Source organism: Spea bombifrons, chromosome 4 (genome assembly GCF_027358695.1).
Source record: "Spea bombifrons isolate aSpeBom1 chromosome 4, aSpeBom1.2.pri, whole genome shotgun sequence".
Classification (NCBI taxonomy): domain Eukaryota; kingdom Metazoa; phylum Chordata; class Amphibia; order Anura; family Pelobatidae; genus Spea; species Spea bombifrons.
In genome coordinates this window covers 52,301,970-52,321,220 of record NC_071090.1, presented here as the reverse complement: position 1 = coordinate 52,321,220, position 19,251 = coordinate 52,301,970, and the positions used below count along the sequence as shown (strand labels likewise).

The 19,251-nt window shown below is 38.1% G+C and overlaps 1 protein-coding gene across 4 annotated transcripts in view; it reads left to right on the top strand.

Annotated features, from left to right (window-relative positions):
* The first annotated feature begins 5,300 nt into the window (after positions 1–5,300).
* IMMP2L (inner mitochondrial membrane peptidase subunit 2) overlaps positions 5,301–19,251 on the top strand; it is a 444,195-nt gene continuing 430,244 nt past the window's right edge. For 3 of the 4 annotated variants that reach the window (XM_053464713.1, XM_053464716.1, XM_053464715.1), the window contains exons 1-3: positions 6,553–6,635; positions 10,825–10,956; positions 17,126–17,229. In XM_053464713.1, coding sequence (XP_053320688.1) covers positions 10,828–10,956; positions 17,126–17,229 — 233 coding nt within the window. In that variant the 5' untranslated portion in view covers positions 6,553–6,635; positions 10,825–10,827. Of the gene's footprint in view, positions 5,333–6,552; positions 6,636–10,824; positions 10,957–17,125; positions 17,230–19,251 lie in introns of those variants that run through there. The other variant, XM_053464714.1, reaches the window with a different exon arrangement.

Genomic DNA, 19,251 nt, shown 5'->3' with positions numbered 1-19,251 from the left:
GGCTGGCTGGGAAGATCGTGTGAACAGGAAGCTGTAAAATCAATATAGGTCTGGGCTGTTGCAGCCAAAAACGTTTATTGCTGCTCCCACATTGTAATGGCCACCTTGTAATGCTATGTAGCTTAGTGGCACAATGTGGCTCTTTGGGTATGGTATGTTGATGGTATGCGACCATGCCCTCCCAGGGCCAGTCAACCCACCTCTTAACACAGACGTCTGATTTTGAAACCTGATATGTTGGGATATAGGGTTAACTGAATTGCTGAAATATGAAAAGACACAATCAAATGTAACAGCAATTTAAAAAAATCATAAAATACATGTAGAAAAGCTCAAAATGTAGTTTTATTTTTCTGTAACAAATGCATGCAGGTTCTTTTGTAAATAGTTTGACGAGATGAAATGTTAGAGTTTATGCAGGATTTAGTAAAATGCCTTTATCTTGTTTTCCTAGACTGATCACAGTATTTTGTGAGAACAAGTACATCAAAGCCAAAACAGGTATTTGAGGGTTGAGAGATTGAAATAGCATTGCTCCAAACGCTTGGGCATCCACACAGGCTCATTATAATCCATGGGCCTTTTGTGTAAAGTTCTTCAATCCTGATAATGCTGTTTTCCATCTGCCTTTATCTCTGTGCTACATAATGTAAACTTGCATGGACTCTGACCTGCAATGAACATGAGGTTGACTTTCCAGCCATTCTAGACTATATTATCATTACAAGCGGTTTAAGAAAAAAAAAAAAAAAACACTACTAATGGAAGTAAAGTCATTGCAACAACAACAACAAAAAAAAGTTTAACAAGAAAAATATAGCAATGGAAGATACAAATAATCTTGAGCAACAAAAATGTTCTGGAAATAAATATAGCAAAGGTCAATTCTCTGGTTCATGCTTTTGAGTTAATGGCGTTACAATAAATAATATGTGCTTCACAAAATGAATGGCTGAGACTGCATTTACAGGTATGAGATGGGGTGCACTATGTGTACATAGATGAATTTCATGAGTGCAATGCATCTTTGAAAGGGTTTGTTGTCATTCCAGTGATGTTCTTTCAAAAGGCAAAGAGCATTCACCTTGGTTGCTGGGATACAGTCTTGATTTCTAAATGTAAAGTTCAGAAACATCTTACAACCTCATATTAAGAAGATGCTGAAGTGGAAAAAGGAATAATAAAATTTAATGTCAGTTCTTACTTCGGATCTGATTTATCAGCCTTGGCAAAGCAAAGCTTCAGCTGAACTCGTTGGGGACTCAATTACTTCAATGGGAACTTGTAGGCGAAATACCCTTCAGTTGAGATCATGTAGCAACCAAGATTGGGAAATGTGCTTTTGTGCACATCAATTGTAAGGAGATTATCATTACAATTTATACATTTCATGAAATACAATAAAGCACTTCATACCAAAGAGGGCCTTTGACAATAGGAAATAGGAATATCAGTAACTGGCAGACAGATTTTTTAATTAACCTATCTCCTGTTCAGGTGAAGCAGATAAGGAAAATAGTGATTCTTTTAATTTAAATTGTTTGGTCAATGGGTAAATTATTATTTAATGAATTATTTAGCACCATCATATCCCACAGAGCAGTGCTGTACATACTTGTATACACCTCAAATGTAATAATTGTACTATAGCTCTCTGTTTTTGGGAACATTACAAATATACTGTATATATGTTTTAATTTTTTAAAGCCATCACTGCATAGAAAAATTTTCCTGGACTCACCAGGTATCTTGACACTCCATTGATCTGAACAGGAGCCTGTCAGCACCTCTTCCTTGGGCTGCAGGTACAAACTGTTAGTTCAGGGAACAATGCGAAAAAGGACCGCTGCTTTATACCTTCCTTTTTTTTACTCTTCTACCAGCAGGTGTTATAGCTATGTTCTCTATCTCATCTGTTTTCCACTCAGATAACCTTGCCTTCTCAAGATGCATTACCTCAATCAGGCCCAAACTTGCCATCTGGCAAATGCATGGTGGGCCATTGGCTGACAGTGGCCCATACTCACCCACTTTGCTGTGCCAGGGCCAACTCACCAGTCCGCCCTGATCTTAACACTTCTTGCTAAAAGTTTGATAGTATTTGAGATGCCACATGAGAGGTGTATGTAATGACAAGAGAGGATACAGTCAAGTAGTATGTTCAAAAATAATATTTATTTCTCAAGCAATGTTTTGTCTAAGAGGAATTCATTTTTTCAAAAAGGTTTGTAAATGCAGACTGCATGGCTGGGTGCTTGATTTTATACACCTGTGGCAATAATTAGGTGTCCATATAGAGTATATGATCTAAGAACAAGATAAATAGAAGTCTACAAGTTAGATAAAGGGGTTAACACAAAAAACGTGTTGCCTGTTACCAGAGTTAGGACTTTTATAAAACCTTGAACAAAATGCAAAAGCTTATAACAGATGTCTTAATCTCGTATGTGTAATACATTTGTGGCACATATATACTCTCCTTAATATTTTCTATAATTTTAAATGATAAACCAAAGTGTTTCCATCATGCTTATCTGTTATATGCCATGATTACTTTACTTTCTATTTATCTGAAGTGTATGTCTCCAAACTCTCAGCAGGCTCCACAAAAGCAGCCCCAACCATTCCTTGTAAGATTCCCGTTTGCTAAACCAGATAACTAATGGTTTCCCTTTTCAATCACATGGAGCCAGGCTCTATGGAGTAAATATCACCATCGTCTGACTCTTGAACGGGGACGAAGTAGGTGCAAAGATGAGAAATAGAATTATCAGTGACGGAGGTTTATTTCACTTCCAGACATTTCTGGCAATAACGGATAATCAGAAAAACCTGGACTGGAGGTTTGAATCTGTTGTGTGGCATGTAATCAGATGAGGGAACTAGCTGCAAGCGAAGCAAATTTTTAATGATAAAATGCACACATGGACAATTATTTTGCTTCCAATTATTATCTTACCAAGAGGGATTTTTAGCTCTAAGTGACATGGTAGACCTAGAGTCTAGGCTCAGGATTAAACCCAATTGCAGTCTGCTGTGTCATTGGCACACTAGCCCGCTATATTTTGCATGGAGACCTTTTTCAGAGCAAAGGGAAACCATGGGGGTAAGGACTTTATTTTCCATGTAAATGCAAACAAATAAAAAAATCTGTTTTTTTTCTATTAATCAAATAAGATCTTTGCCATAAAAACATCTCATATTCTTTACTGGAATGGACCTTGAATATTTCGCTAAAGGATATCAATCTAATATTTACTAAAGCCACTAGAGCTTTGATTAATTCTGCTTATGATCACATTTAATATCTTTAAAATTAGAACTTAAACTTCTATTCCTCAGGGACAAGAAAAGTATAGGGCAGTTTGAAAACACACATGAAATGCCAGCGATTCTGTCCAAGTGTTAAGCCAGTGATTCATTTACTTGTGGATATACTAAAAACATACTCTCGTGGGACTCCCCGAGGACTACAATCTATAATTGAATTAATAAGTCACTGCACAGGCTCACTGGGAGCCCTCGGCTATATTAATATTCATTGCATGTTTAGTACTCCAGTTGATGTAATTAAATTATAACTTATAGGACATGCAGTTAGTTCCTTAATAATGTTGCAGAACTTTATTTTCTTCACATTATTGCAAATATAATATCATGTAGTAAAGTTCACTGTCGTGTTTAAGGAATTGCGGCAAACTGTGTCAAAGAGGCAGGCATTTTTAGTAAAAATAAGAGGACCAGAACTACAGGGTGTGATTTAAAGTTAGACAGTGGAGGTGAAAAAAAATCTCCTTTACAGAGAGGGTAGTAGAGAATGTAGTAATGTGAACATGTTAAATGAATTAAAAAATGCTTGGGTTGTGCATAAAGCAAAAAGGTGATTTAAAAAGGGCAGGCTATATAGGCTATTTGGTTGTCTTATGCTGTCATTATCAAGGTACACAAACTTTTAAGAAGCAAAGTAACAGTGCCTGCTATTGTGTCATATGACATGTGACTTTATGCAACCCCACCACTTTGTAAATGCTTTACTTCCTTACCTTACTTACTTACTTTTAAGATAAGATGTGGCACCAGAGCTGCAGCACACTCCCCACTTGGTGGTCCATTTCAATGGGATTGCTTTCTGCAGATTTTCTTCTGAGGTCTCATTAGATCTCCTGGAACTCTCCTGTCAGCAGACCCTGGAGCTAGTAAGCTGCAAGTATGTTACATGTGTGCAGCGGCAAGCAATAGATGTGTTTGATCAAACACATCTCATACAAGCCAAGAAGCTCGGGGGTGAGGAAAGTTAAGTGCATAGGCAGGTTTTCGGCAGAACAGAATTGCGCACAGCTCCTTAACAAAATCTAAAGAAGACAGTACAGAGACAAGATAATAGCCGATAACTCAGCTTAACTTTTTTCTTGTGACTTTTGTGTCCGCTTGATCTGACAGAGTAAGGCATTTGGAAGAAGTGTAAATGCATTTTATTTACGCTGTATAATTTCTAAGCCTACTTCCTGCTGTTTTTATACACATTATGTGTGACTGTTAGAACTGTGCTACAATGTGATACACAGCAAATATTCTAGAAAAGAGGCATATCAGGGGATCTTGACTAATACTTTCTTTGTCAAAACCCAAGACAAGAAACAACTGGAAAAATGACAACTATCAATGTTCTACAGTTTTAGGAAAAAATAACCTCTAAATCTAGTGATATATAGGATGTGTGGTGTCCTCACCATGGGGGGGGGGGATGCACTGAAGAATTAGGAGCAGCACACCATATGAAGCACATTTATTCATTTATATATATGGTCACAAAAATGAAACAGTGTTTAAGGTAAACACTTGGTAATAATCAACCCAGTTCTAAATGGTCCAGGGTTAGCAACATTCCAACATCCCTAACCCCTGTTTAGATCAGTTAAATACCCCTATGGCACGTGCTAAAAAAACAAAACCAGATAGCATCTTTTAGCCATATCTCACCAAAAAATCCCAGGAAAGGTGAAAACATAAACTAGAGACTTATCTAGAGTTAACTATGAGCTGGGTAAAAATGTCACTGGCAGTCATGGGTGACATTTTTCTTGTTTCAAGTGATCCTTTATGAGCAGTTTCCAAGTTGTTTCTAGTATTTCTGCACATTCACTAATTCTCAATCGATATTGCGGTCTGATGATGCATTAAGGGATGTAATGGTAAAATCAAAACAAGACAAGTACAAAGGTTAAGTACTGTGTGTAAGCTGGTGATAACACTGTCTACTAAGCTATGGCGTCTCAGTTTAACACTGCATGATAGAAACACTCAAGAGATGTCTATATGAAGAATATGAAATGTGAGCCACCAGGGGTGCGTAAAAGAATATATTCGTTAAAAAGCTATAAGTGCTATTGCTATGACAAATCCTGTATTTCCCTTTAGCTACTGTATGGCAAATTCGATGAACTGAAGCAAGTCTGTAAGATTTCTGGGTGTTATAAATGGAGCCAGTGCAAAAAACCTGAACTGTTGGTTGGTGTTGAGTACTGGATTTGCAGAGGGAGCGAAGCATGAGAGATGAAGTCTGTGCTGGCTAAATCAGCATAAACTGTATGTCCCACTCAGCACCTTCTTTAAAGTTGGACACATTTATTGCACAGCTGCTTGGGGTGGGGTGTTAAAAGATGGCAAAAATGCCACTAACAAGATGTTTGGGCACAAAGATGGCGTTGACAAGCTGTTTGGAGGCACAAATGGCACTCACATGCTGTTTGGGGACAAAGATTGCACTGTGGGAAGTGGGTGACATGCTACTTGGTGAAGTCAGGTACCCAGGCATCAGTGACCCTAGGGTCGGCCTTATCTGTGACACATCAGTATTATGCATTTAAGCCCTTGACCCTTTAGTTGGATGAATAATAAGCCAACTTCAGCATCATTTAGTTGTAGAGAAAACTTTAAAGGTTTTACAGTTTTAGCTGTATATAGACGGGATGCAGCTGTGATCAGTAGCGGGAGCATTTCTTAAAATGTACAATTTACCTCACGGATACCTGAAAATGAGAATATGACGATCCTGTGATTTTATCCTAGCCAAGAAGAAAGGTCACATGTGGTTTTAAACGAATAACAAAGTAGATTCTAATCTTCCAATTACAAATATTTATAAACTTGCAACATGTATCTTTTACCCATAACTTATTGTTACATTATTTACCCCAACACACAAATACTCTCTATATGCCAAGGACAAGTTGGTTTTCAGATTGAGTTCAGCATAATCTATGCGTTAAAAATATGTTTAAGAATGAAACATGTATTCTATATAAATATACTCTTATTTTGTAAGCAATCTATAGTAATTACTCAGCTGGCTGCACCCCATGTGATAGAGAATCCTGCAGAGTGATGACACGCTGTACTTTGCCCTAATGCCGAGAAAGGCGCGCAGCTCACACCACTTCGCTTCCTGCTAATACTGTCACTGGCCAGGTTGTTATTGTCTTGAAGCTTCGTCATGCCCCGCCCCCTCCTTCTCAGTGCCCTATCACTCAGTAAAGACCCCCAGTATGGGGCGGGGTGACCCCGTGGAGGCACGCCTACCCTGCACATGGTAGAAGCAGCCTGGCCAGAGGGGTAAATAGGAAGACGCTCACCAGGTAATGAAATGCAAGCGCTCGTCAATAGCGTGACGCGGGCTGTGCAGTTACACATAGGACACATAGACAAAGAAAGAACTGTGGAATCAAAGCATAACACGGGGCTTCACGCCAAACCTCTCCAGACAATGCCCTTTAATGCCCTTTCCGCTTGCTGATAGATCTAGCTGCAGAGCTTTGGGGCAGCTCCTGGCTGTCATGTGGTTTGACTACACACACTTCATACCGATTGTATGTGATGGAGAGGTGTGTTTAACTCTTGCAGGTTGGGATTCTAACACCGGTAACTTATATGTGTAGCTATTAGCCATCAAAACAAAGTAACACTTTCACACTCTCTCCTTTGCGGTGTCCTGTAACACATCTGTAACTTTAGCAGGCTTAATAATTGAGGTCATGCAACGAAGTTCATTAGGCTCTAAAATGATAGGGATTTTATTTTTTTAAATAAACCAGTGTGTTTTATGCATGTAGTGGGAGGTGGGCAGCCAAGTAGGGTCAATGGGCAATCTGGGCTGCTCCAGTTTAAAGTATTTAGACCACTAACTGAACTTTATGTTAACTCTTGATCTAAGCAGAGCCTGACCTGCCTTGTAGCAAACCCGACCCCAGGCATTATAGTGCATCAGTGAATATCATTTGGTTGATGATAAACTGATGACAGCAAATTTCATCCTAGGCTTATGTTGCTAATGTTGGTGTGATTTTTTTTTAATGTTGTGAATATTGTGACAATTGTGACTCAACCCCGCGTTTCGAGAGGTCAGTGGGTTTCTGTTTTATTATTTACTAACAGATTACATATTAATGTAATGGTTATAAGCAGCACAATACTTTTTATGGATGCGTACCATTTGTATGTGTTATGTTTTTTTTTTTTTTAAATTGTTAATGGACATCCTAATTTGCCTGACATCCCTATTAAAGAATAACCTCTAGTTTGTAAACTTGCATGCAGGGCCTTCATGCCTGCCTAATGTATCGGTTTGTCGTAGTCTGTCAATTCTAGTCTTGTCATACACCCTGAATATGTATTGTAAGAAGCGATGCGTCATTTGTTGACGATATATAAATAATAGATAACTAATGCATAATAATCCCATAAAAACTTCAAATGCAAGTCCCAAAACCTATCATGAAGGTACGGAACCTTCTCGATTAACAGCTGAATTATGTTTAGAGTGAAAACTAACGTCAGAGTTTATTAGTTATTCAGATGGAGGGTAATTTAACAACATAGAATGAGCGGATTCATTTCTCTTTCCTGGCTGTTTTCTCTGGATTGTTAATCCGAGGCAGACTGCTTAATATGGAAGACGTTTTAGAAAGAGCAGAAAAAAGAAACTGAGACAAGTTTGCATGTAATATTTATATGTTCTGTTCCACTTGCTCTGTTAAATTTAAGACTTGTGAAACTAAACGCTGCATTACAAACATCATTCCTAGTACTGGAACTGCCCAAACCTTCTCAGGAATAATTCTTTAATAAAGTAACATTTCTAAAGTAAAAGAACATACATATTTTGTGTTTGGAAAATTATCATGTTATATTAAAGCAGGCACTGATAGGTTATTGCCGTAGAAACAAAAACAAAGCACATCTGCCTAGATTTCTTTGCTTAAGATTCTTTGGGTAAGTGGTAACATTAAAGGACAAAAAGGTGTCACATTTGATCAAATTGATCAGATAAACATCTCTAGGATGTGAGGGAATTCCAGATGCATTTTACTTTTGGGGATGGCAAAGACCCCTTTTCTGGTGTGTTTATCTTCTTCAAGGTCATGGACTTTTCTGCACTCCACTCCCTCTAATGTATCAATTATTTCCTTTAGCATGTTTTTTTGCTATACAAAACAAAACATTTGCTGTGTAACTTTTATGATGGCTAAGTCCAGCGTTAAGTATTTCACTAGTGAATAACTGATATAATGGCATAACTACCTCCATTTGAGCAGGGCCCTCCTCACCTGTTGTCTCAGTTAGTCAATTTGCTATGTTTTATGCTATGTCTTGTCTACCCATTGTATAGCGCTACGGAATTTGATGGCGCTCTATAAAACAATAAATAATAATAAACTGCACAAGGTCAGGCTGGTGGGTTTGTGCTTGTGCTTCTCTTCTCCTCAGTAGAGTGGCCACAGTATGGTCCAGGTGCTCCCGCTGTGGTCTTCAGCAATCGTATCTGCCTTAATGACAGGAGGGATGAGAGTTAGGCCCACTTAATTATAACTCTAATTTATGACCAATAAAATAAGCACCGCTCCCAACAAAACCACACCACAGTGTCTGTTGTTTTCAGATCTAAGCTACTGTCTGTCTCAAATGAGGAAAGAACATTGTCTATTTGTTGTTTGTGCCGGGAGGCCGGATACACAGTGTGACTCTTGAAGACATACTCACCACATCGCTCTCCAGGAGGTATTTCTGATACATATCAAGGACACCTTGCTTTAGGTTTTTCATGTCTTTCATGAATTTAACATATTCATAGAGATCAGGTTTGAATTAGTTTTTTGGATTCCAAGCCTGCAGAAACAGAAAATGTTTAAGAAACAACAGTAGTAGATTTCTCGCTTAGGGTCCAACACGTACGTCTTAAGCATTCTAAATGTTTCTTGGGAGGATCTTGTTAAAGAGAGCTACTGCAAAATGGTGGTGGGGATTACAGAAACTTGGCCTTGCTGTCTCAGTACACAACAGTTTACGTCTTCAGTGTTGTCTATAAAGTGTGTAGGGCATGACCAGTCAAATATACACTGCCAGCTCGTTGGAGCAATAAAAGAAGCAATTTAAGGAACCAATGAGCAAAACAAAGAACACAGATGTAGTTTGTTTTGAAAAGTAATACCAGTTATTTAACTGTCTGCCTTCTTTCTCTCTCTCTTTTTTTTTTCCCATTTGCTGGACTTTTGCTTTCAGCTGGAGTTTCAGCTGTGCAGTGGTGACGTGCAGCCATTTATTTTTCCAGTCAGTCCGCAACAACTCGCCCTCCATCTGTGGACAGAAATATTAACTATAAATGCTCTTATGTTTTTCTAGATTGTCTCTTAAGGCAATTTCTTTATGAGAACTCATCTGTCTGATACCTGCTGTAAGAAAATTAAATCTTGATCTCTGAATTGAAGTTGTATACGACTGACCGGACTCTCTGGTTGCTAAAATTATCCTATATGAAATTACATAGGCAGGGATGTTTCCATGCACACTTAAAGGGACACTCTAGTGTCCTAGGGATCCCCCTAAACAATCAATGCATATATACGGAGAAACCGCCGCAATGCAGATGGAGCAGCCAATCGGTGAGAGGGAAGCAGACCTGTTGAAGTCAATGAGATTGCTTTCCAGGCATAAACACTGAAGTCTCGATAAACCATCCCTTGCAGTGTTTTGCCGATGAAACCATCTCCTTCATGGCACAAAGCTGAGAGGTTGGGAAAGGGGCAAATGCATGTTCAGGGGGAGACCACATACATCTCAAGGGACCTCTCTGCTTTCAAATGCATTGAAGTGCATATTGTGACTGGAGTGCCACTTAAACATACTAACAGCATGTATAATTACATTACATTTATTTATAGAGCAGCGGCAGATTCCGCAGGGCTGTTACAGTCAGAAGACATGCTTCAGGGCTGAAGTTATGATGTGTTGGTCTGCAATCTGTAAAATTGACAGGTGTCTAGTTTTAAATGGTTGTTTAAGCAATGCTGACGTCCAAGTGTAGGTTAGGATAAAAAAAACTACTGCTTCTATGAGGACCAAAACCAAATACTCATCTCTAGGAACTTTTCTTTATTGTACTTCCTGCGTATAACCGTCCTGCTGAAAGTATTTGTTTGAAGGAAAACAAGGGTACATGGAATATCACAACATTTTAAAAAGGTTTCAAAAATACAGGAACACAGTTACTAGCACATAAACATTTTATTTAATAAATCATTAATGTTTTACAGGAAAAATGTAAGAAAACTTGTGTTTAGTCTGCTTACTTCTCAGATGATCACAAAATGTGAAAAAAAATCCCCAAAACTATTAGGCTCATTTTATGTGAACTTGCTGAGGTGAATATTTTTTTGCATATGGGTTATTCCTAGTCCCAACTAGCCCATAATGAAAATGTCTTTCTTAGGCTGACGAAATCACTAAGAAATATTTGTTAATTATGCCTTTTTGTTTCCCTTTTTTGATCAGGATATGGCACACCTGTACGGAAGAAGATACCTCAGAGCATTTGTCAGTGGCTTTTTTGTGGCGGTCCCAGTAACTGTAACTTTTCTTGATCGAGTGGCATGCGTGGCAAAAGTGGAAGGTGCTTCAATGCAGGTATATCTATGAAAACTATATTACTTGTGTGGAAGTATAAAAACTTTGAGTTTCTGTCTGGGTTAGATTAAAAAATGCATCCAATTTTAAGTCTGTCTTTTATTTATGTTGATATTAGTAGATATCCTTGGCATCAGAATGAATATTGGCCTAATTCATTACACCTATCTAATGTTTTGAGGAACTAGCTTCAACTGCCATCCAAAAACAGCAAATCATTTCTAAGCTTGACCCAGTGAATTGCTCCAGCTGCATAAGTTGCTCCATCCCTACTGCTGGTTGCCAGTATTATGTCATATCTTGGTGGAAACTTGAGATCATGTGGCATTGGTACAACACACTATGGGTGCTATGCCAGCTAGGCACAAACCTCCATAGTGTAAATGGGCAAATTGGAGAGATCAGAGTTACTCATGTAAAAGGCCTAGGGTGATGTGCCCCTGGTTTTGTGGCAAGGGGACCTGTACTTCACTGGGCATACTACCTATGATTCTGAGGCACCAACAACTTGTCTGAAATGGCATTATTTCCATTTTCCTTGTAAACCTAGAAAACATTGACAAATTAAGATTTCACATGTTTTAGCAGCCTGGGAAAGAATTTTCCAGCTTTAGTTTTTTTTTTTTTTTTACCAACTTTTGTTTTTTCTTATTCTTACTACTAGAAGTTAAGAGAGTGAACACATAGATATACCATATTTGCTTGATTATAAGACGACCCTGATTATAAGACGACCCCCCAAATCTGAATATTAATTTAGGAAAAAAGAAAAAGCCTGAATATAAGACGACCCTATAGGAAAAAAGTTTTACCAGTTAATTCATGTAAACAATTTTTTTTTAATAAAAGCTATGATTGAGAAAAATATTTTGGTTTTATTTCCTTCTATTTTCCAACCTGCCCCCTATGCCACTATGCCCCATGATATGCCTTTTAACCCTCTAAATGCCACTGTGCCCCATGATATGCCTTTTAACCATATATGCCACTGTGCCCCATGATATGCCTTTTGACCCCCTATGTGCCACTCTGCCTCCAGAAATGCCTTATACCCCTATATCCCATTCTGGCATTTAGGGGGTTAAAAGGCATATTATGGGAGGTTTAAGGCATTTCAGGAGGCAGAGTGGCGTATAGAGGGTTAAAAAGGCATTTCTGTAGGCAGAGCGGCATTAAGGGGGTTAAAAGGCATTTCACAGAGCACTCTGCCTACAGAAATGCCTTATGCCCGCCATTTAACACTCCCTTTCCCCGCCCCCCCCCAAGTTACCGGAGCTTCTGAGTCCCCTGTCATGTAGCCGGGCAGCGTGTAGAGCTCTACGCGATTCGCGTACACAACTTCCGCTGCAGCCGGGAGGAGGTGTGGCTAGCAGCGGGGGTTGTCTGTGTCCATTGCGCAGACCTTCCCCGACTGTCAGAGAGAATTCACCGCACCGGTGCGGGGAACTCTGATCTCTTACAGCTGGGGAAGGTCTGTGCGATGGACGCAGACAACCCCCGCTGCTAGCCGCACCTCCTCTCGGCTGCAGCGGAAGTTGTGTACGCGAATCGCGTAGAGCTCTACACGCTGCCCGGTGCTTAGTCCAGACAGCGTGTAGAGCTCTACGCGAATCGCGTAGACATCTACACGCTACCCCGGCTACACACCCGGGTCTCAGAAGCACCGGTAGGTGGGGCGGGGGGGGGCAGGAGGATCCAGGTCCCCTGCAGCTGCGGGGGATCTGGATCTTAGTCGTCTCATCGGCAGACCTATTTGAGGTCTGATTATAAGACGACACCGATTATAAGACGGGGGGTATTTTTCAGAGCATTTGCTCTGAAAAAAACCTCGTCTTATAATCGAGCAAATACCGTATGTTTTTCCCAAAGCCCTTATAACATCTTGTGTTATTTCCATATTAAAAAGCTTACTTGGACTCATAGTATACAATAGTGATTTTTTTGTTTTATTATACTTTTTTTTTTGTATATTTTGCCTGGAAAATAAAATGTTATACGTTTGTTGTGCTGCATAGACCTTATAAGAGTCTTATAAAAAATTTGGTTTGGGAATAAAATAAGAATGGGATGAAAATAAAAGGTTAATCGTTTGAGAAGGTCTGATATTACTTTCATGTCAGATAGACTAAATGTTATTATAGCTGGAAGAGACAAGTCCAGAAGATTATTCAACACACTCTCATGTATATTAGAATGATTTATGTTGAACACTTGAAAGATGTTGGGTGTGAAGGAGGGAATGCGGTCAGCGTGTGGCCTTTTATCAATAGGCAGTGTACCACCATAGGGCACTCCATAGTCTTAACTTCAAGCTTGCTCTGTGTGATCCCTGAGAGTTTGATTTCTAATAAACCTCTTAGACTGCCAGCAGTGTTGTGCTCTCATTATCTTACCTCGTGCTGTGTTTGAAATTAAAAGTTCTGTCAAAAAGAACGGGACATTTTTAGATATGTAACTGCATCTTGTTCTGGCACTTCAGTAGTAATTACAGACTGAAACTTGGTAGTGTTCTCTGGACTTGGATAGGATAATACGAGAAAGTTTGTGGATGTCAGAACTGGCTGGTGTTTTATAAGATACTTTCTGTGGCTTGCCATGATGTGTATTTCATTTAACTTGCTATATGCCTGTGGTGTGAATCTTGTTAGCATCACTTCCCTTAATAAGATGGTATTAATTAAAAAACAAATAATATAATAAAGAGGGAATTATGTCTGTGTAAGGTACACTATGTGGGCAAAAGTATGTCCCCTTGAGCATACCAAGACATTTTGAACAATGCTATGCTTCAAACTTTGCAGGAAGGCCCTTTTCTATTCCAGCATGACTGTGCCCCAGAGCACAAAGCAAGGTCCATAAAGACATGGTTGGATCAGTTTGGTGTGGAAGAACTTGACTGTCTCACACGGAGCCCTGACCTCAACCCCATCAAATACCTTTGGGATGAACTTGAACAGGATTGTGAGACAGACCTTTTGGTTCAACATCAGTGTCTGACCTCACAAATACTCTACTGGAGGAATGGGCAAAAAATGTCCACAGAAACCAAAATCATGTAGAAAACCTTCCCAGAAAAGTGGAAATGTCTATGTATTTAGAATGCGATGTCCTAAAAGTCCCTGTTGGCGTAATGGTCAGGTGTCCCAATACTTTTGTCCATATAGTGTATATGTAAGGTACCTGTAGCGTTTTATACTGGAAATTCAACCTAAAATATTTACAAGGATTCCATATGTATTAAATTGAATGGCACTTACATCAATCCATTAAAAACCAATATTCTTGCATGCACTTGTGTTTCAAAAATTATTCACATAAATACTGGTAATAAAATGTACTTATTTATTTTGAAAATTCTTGTGGTCATAGCCAACAATTATATATAATGTATTAGCCTATTAGAATTATTGTTTGCTATATCTTACTTTGACATGAACTCCTATTTACATTATTGAAATCAAATTAGTTGTCCATTTACTAATTTACACAAATATCCCTCGAGGAAGTCTGAAGTTTCTGCACTATTTGTTATGTCATATGATAAACCAACAATGAAAAATAAGACTGTAAAGCTATGCCATAAACCTTTGCTTATATTATTATTGTCATTTCTTTTGAGGTTGCTCATCCTTCACATTTTTAGATAAAAGTTGGTGGTTATAGAATGAAACTTTTGGTGTTCTTCCCAGTAGGAAAAGGCCTGAACTTTTATTAGGAGCAAGTGGTATCAGCAGGTGCAGTAAACATATTATTAAAGTGTTCTGACCCGGTCACTGTCCAGCACAATAATGTGTTTTCAAGCTGAAACTGGCAGCGTGTCTCATGATAGTAATCTTACAGTTAAATGGCACCTCATTCCCTGACGGCTGACATTTGCTTCAGCTTGGAACGCCACTCATTTAAATTTGTTCTTTTTGTTCAGTAAGTAGCTGTGTTTCATTCACCATTGTACTATTGGCAGGGAAGCAACTAAAGTCCCTGAACTGCATGCGTGTCAAGAACATTAAAATCAGGACTTATTTTTAAGGATTAGCTTTTATTTTAAAAGTGTTGTTAATAAATCTTCTTAAAGTATTTCTTTCGATCAACAAATTCCAAGTCCAACTTGTGCAGTCGTGAGCAGCATGATTCTATAACATAATTACCTATATATTGTGTTACTGTGCATGTGTATGTATGTATATACACACACATATATACACACACACACACACACACACACACACATATATATATATATATATATATATATATATATATATATATATATATATATATATATATATATTAAACACACATGCATACATATACAGACTTTGTTAGTTTTAGATTATTCTTATAGTGGTTTATATTCTTATAGATTAAAGAATGCAGAATCCCAATGTAAGCATCATTTGGCCAAAAAGAAACAATGTCCCCAAGATACATATTTGGTACATATACAGGAAAACATGGATTATTAAAGTCCATTTGAGATTGAATACCTTTTAAATTCTTCCAAGGCCCTCTCTTCAGATGGTGGTTTGCAGAGGGCTTAGGATGCTTCAAGATATCTTTTTTGATTTTGGTAAAGGCCTCTCTTCAGATTGAGTTGAATGGAGCATTGCAGTAATTTAGGCACGTAGAAGCATGAATGGTGGTTTCCGAGTCCCCTGCACCAAGAACCGTTGTTCACAGCGATCCAGCCTTCTTAATTTTTCTTTTAAACAACTGTACTGAGGCAGCTCATCTGTTTCTGACTGATCAGAAGTCTTACTACACATGAATGGAGCCTCACTTCATTGAGAACACGAGAGATCCATTAATCATGGAAGTCTCATGTGATTGTGGCACTGGGAGTTTTAATGGTTGGTTCTTAAAGCTGTCCCCTGCACCAGGAACCGCCTGGTAGCAGTGTGTACAGGACCGCACACAACTGCTATCTTCATGATGTTCTATGAAGGTTTTTGGGCCATGTTTTTCATAACAGCATGGAACGTCATGAAGATGTTAACAGGTTATGTTACTTTAATATACATATACTAATGCTATTAAATACAATTAAAAGGAGAAGCTGCAGCAGAACACCTCTGTTGCCGTTGCATCACTGACTTGCAGCTTGAAACAGTTTCCATTAAAACCAGTAGGCGCGCTTTCTGCACATGGGGTCTTGTTAGACCCTTCACCCGGATCGCTCACTGAGCCAGTGCTGGAGCTAAGTGGTGGTAAGTATCATATGAGAGAATACCTGCATGCATTTGCAGGGGAAACGCCACACATGTTTTAAGGCACCATCAGCTATCATTTGCATTAAAGTCCATATGATGACTGGAGAGTCCATTTAAGGGATTTAGCAACTTGTATTTTTTTTCAATGGTGTTATTTAAGTGAAAAAAACAATATGTGCAGAGAAATTAGGAATTAATCTATGCAGCTGTTACCTGTTTTATCAAAATATAAAACTTTCAATCCAGATTTTTTTTTAAAAGCCAAGTGTTTGTAGTTAAGATGCATAAGTTAATTTTTTGTGATTTGCTACAAATATTTAATGTCGCAAATAATATTTACCTTTTCTTCCTTTTTAGGGACACCCGAAAGGGCACATAATATTTATAATAACATAATATGAAATAGTAACACATGACAGGTACAAAAATCTGTATTTAAGGTTTTTATTTAACCTTAAACCCATGAAGTACATGCAACTATGCATTATACAGAGCCTAAACAAACCCTTCTTGCAAGATACTCAGACCAGGGTCAGTTCTTTTTGGTGAATTGCAGTGTTTCTCAACTATCTGTTCAATGAATACAAAACTCTCAATATGTAATATTAGTAGATCAGATCTCTAGCTTTTTAATTGTAAAAAAAAAAAAAAAAGAATTATGGATGATACAATTCTCTCTGTGGATATATCTGCACGGTGGCTTAAACGCTTCACAACATCTATCGGGTTTGTTTTGGGTCGACACTAGCTAAATAATTGTATTCATCCTTTAGTAAGTTTTAGAGTCCCTGTGGGAAATTTGAATTGAAGCCAATGTACTTCTCCCTCTTTCACGCACAGTAATACTTCATGTTGAGAAACATATTCCTGTTCTGTCTTTTATGTATACTATAGACTAGAAGTGTGAGAAAATCAGCAGGGAAATGTTTTTTTAAACATAACTGGTCTTCTTTTATTCCTAGCCTTCACTGAATCCATCTGGAAGAAACAAATCTGATGTAGTGCTTTTGAACCGATGGACTGTTCGTAATTATGAAGTTCAACGTGGGGACATTGTCTCTTTAGTGTAAGTAGAAATGATTTAATATTCTTTTTTGGTTGGTTATTTTTATAATCGTTTTTCTAGAGGATTTGTGGTCTGTAAGGAAGTACATAAGCATCTTTCAGGCTGTTAGTGCTTCTAATCTGCTTACAGACTTCTGTTAGTTTGTTTAGCATGATTGCAAGACTATGAATCATTTTGTATGTTTTCAATTCATATTCGTTTATCTCATATCATAAACATTGACGTCAGATTATTATTCATTGTACTAACTTACATGATGTATTTTCATCGTTTTCTTAAAATTAGTCATATATTGGGTTTTCATATATGTGATAATAGTTGTGTGGTTGAGGTTTCCAAATGCTTGTTTTGATTGGTTGAGTTGCTTTGTTGTTAATTTTTGTTGGTCTTTTTTCGTATCATTTTGTTTGTGTGACTTTACTTTCTAGATAAATATCCAAAAGCTATTATTGATACTGGTTTATGGTTTTAACTTTTATTTTGCTACCTGCTGTTCCATATATAATACTACAGGGGAGTTGGTATTAAGATACAAAGCTTGCATGTGTCTTGTAGATGTGTGTGGTCTAGGTGTAGGACCAAAAGATGGCACTGTTTCACAAATAATAATGAAACAAAATTAAAGGGTGAAAATGGAGACAACAGAAAGACAATGTCATAACATGGTCAAGTGTCAAAGATACACAAGGTCCTTCTTATTATGTAAACTTTCTAATGACATTTGATCTGTATTTTGTGTGCAAAATCTAAATTGTATCACTATAACCTTTGGAAATGTTCACTCTTTCCATGTTTTCTGTGCATTTTATTTAAATGTTGAATGATTAGGCTTGATGGTAGTATTTGTGTATTCTGCTGAAACAAGATGTCTATGGAAATAGAAAAGAATCTCCATAGAGATTGTCTTCTTAGCAGAGAGAATCATTTCAGTAAATATTAGACCTGTTTGACTTATTGACTGAGTGTTCTTTCTGGGAATCAGATTTAGCTCAAATGCTGTTGTCAAAGCCTCAGTGTAACTGGATTATTCCCTGGAAGCTCCATTACTCTTTTGTCTTTCATCTTACAAGGTTACTCCGACACTTAGCATGCTATTGAGCGAGTACTCACTCACCTGCAATCTGTGACAAGATTCATGCTGTGGCATTTTTAGATTTCTCCTTTCCTACAGCCGATCATCACAATGGAAGGGAGCTTTCCTTTATGAAAGATTATCTGCATTGGCAGAACTGGTGAAACATGACACTTCCACTGAGTATGGTCATCATTGACAACCATAGTAGGAAATGTAATGATTCATTGTAAGGACTCAAATGTGAGGAGCAATTTAAAGTAATATGGACACAGGGTTGGTGTCGTTTTTAGGTTTTTGGTTGGCTAAAGGGAACTGCTGACTGATAAAACTCTTAAATACAAAAATGGGAACTGCTGACTGATAAAACTCTTAAATACAAAATGGTACAACAGTAGCTTTTGTCAAGAACTGACAGCACGTAAACAGGTTGCCCTATGGCGAATCCCTGCTTATGAGAGTGTAGGGATAAAACAGAGAAGACTGAGATAGTAGAACCTAATGCACTGATTAAGGCATTGGCAGTCCATTGTTTCCTCTGTTGCTTCCTGTTGTGCCATAACTTTGTTCTCTTTGCTTATAATGCATTACTACATTCTTGATTTATGTTTGTTTTCATGTATAGAGCATTGGAATGAAGCTGTCAGGGAATTGTGTGATTCTGTGATTATTTCCCTAGTAGTGGAAATGGAAAGATTAGCCACATAATAAGTACCAAATGGTAACATACTGATTGCAAGGCTTGGTTTTTCCTGTTTCTGTCTCTTCCTTTTGGGGTCGTACAAGGGAACACGCATATTTCTCACATTGCTGATCAGCACAAGTGCTGGCGTGGTTTACCTTCTGTGAGCTTATATATCCCACATACTACAGGGCTGCACTTATAGGTGCTAGTCAATAATGCAAAAAATATGTGTGTGTCCACGAAAAACGGCTGATGCGGTCATCCT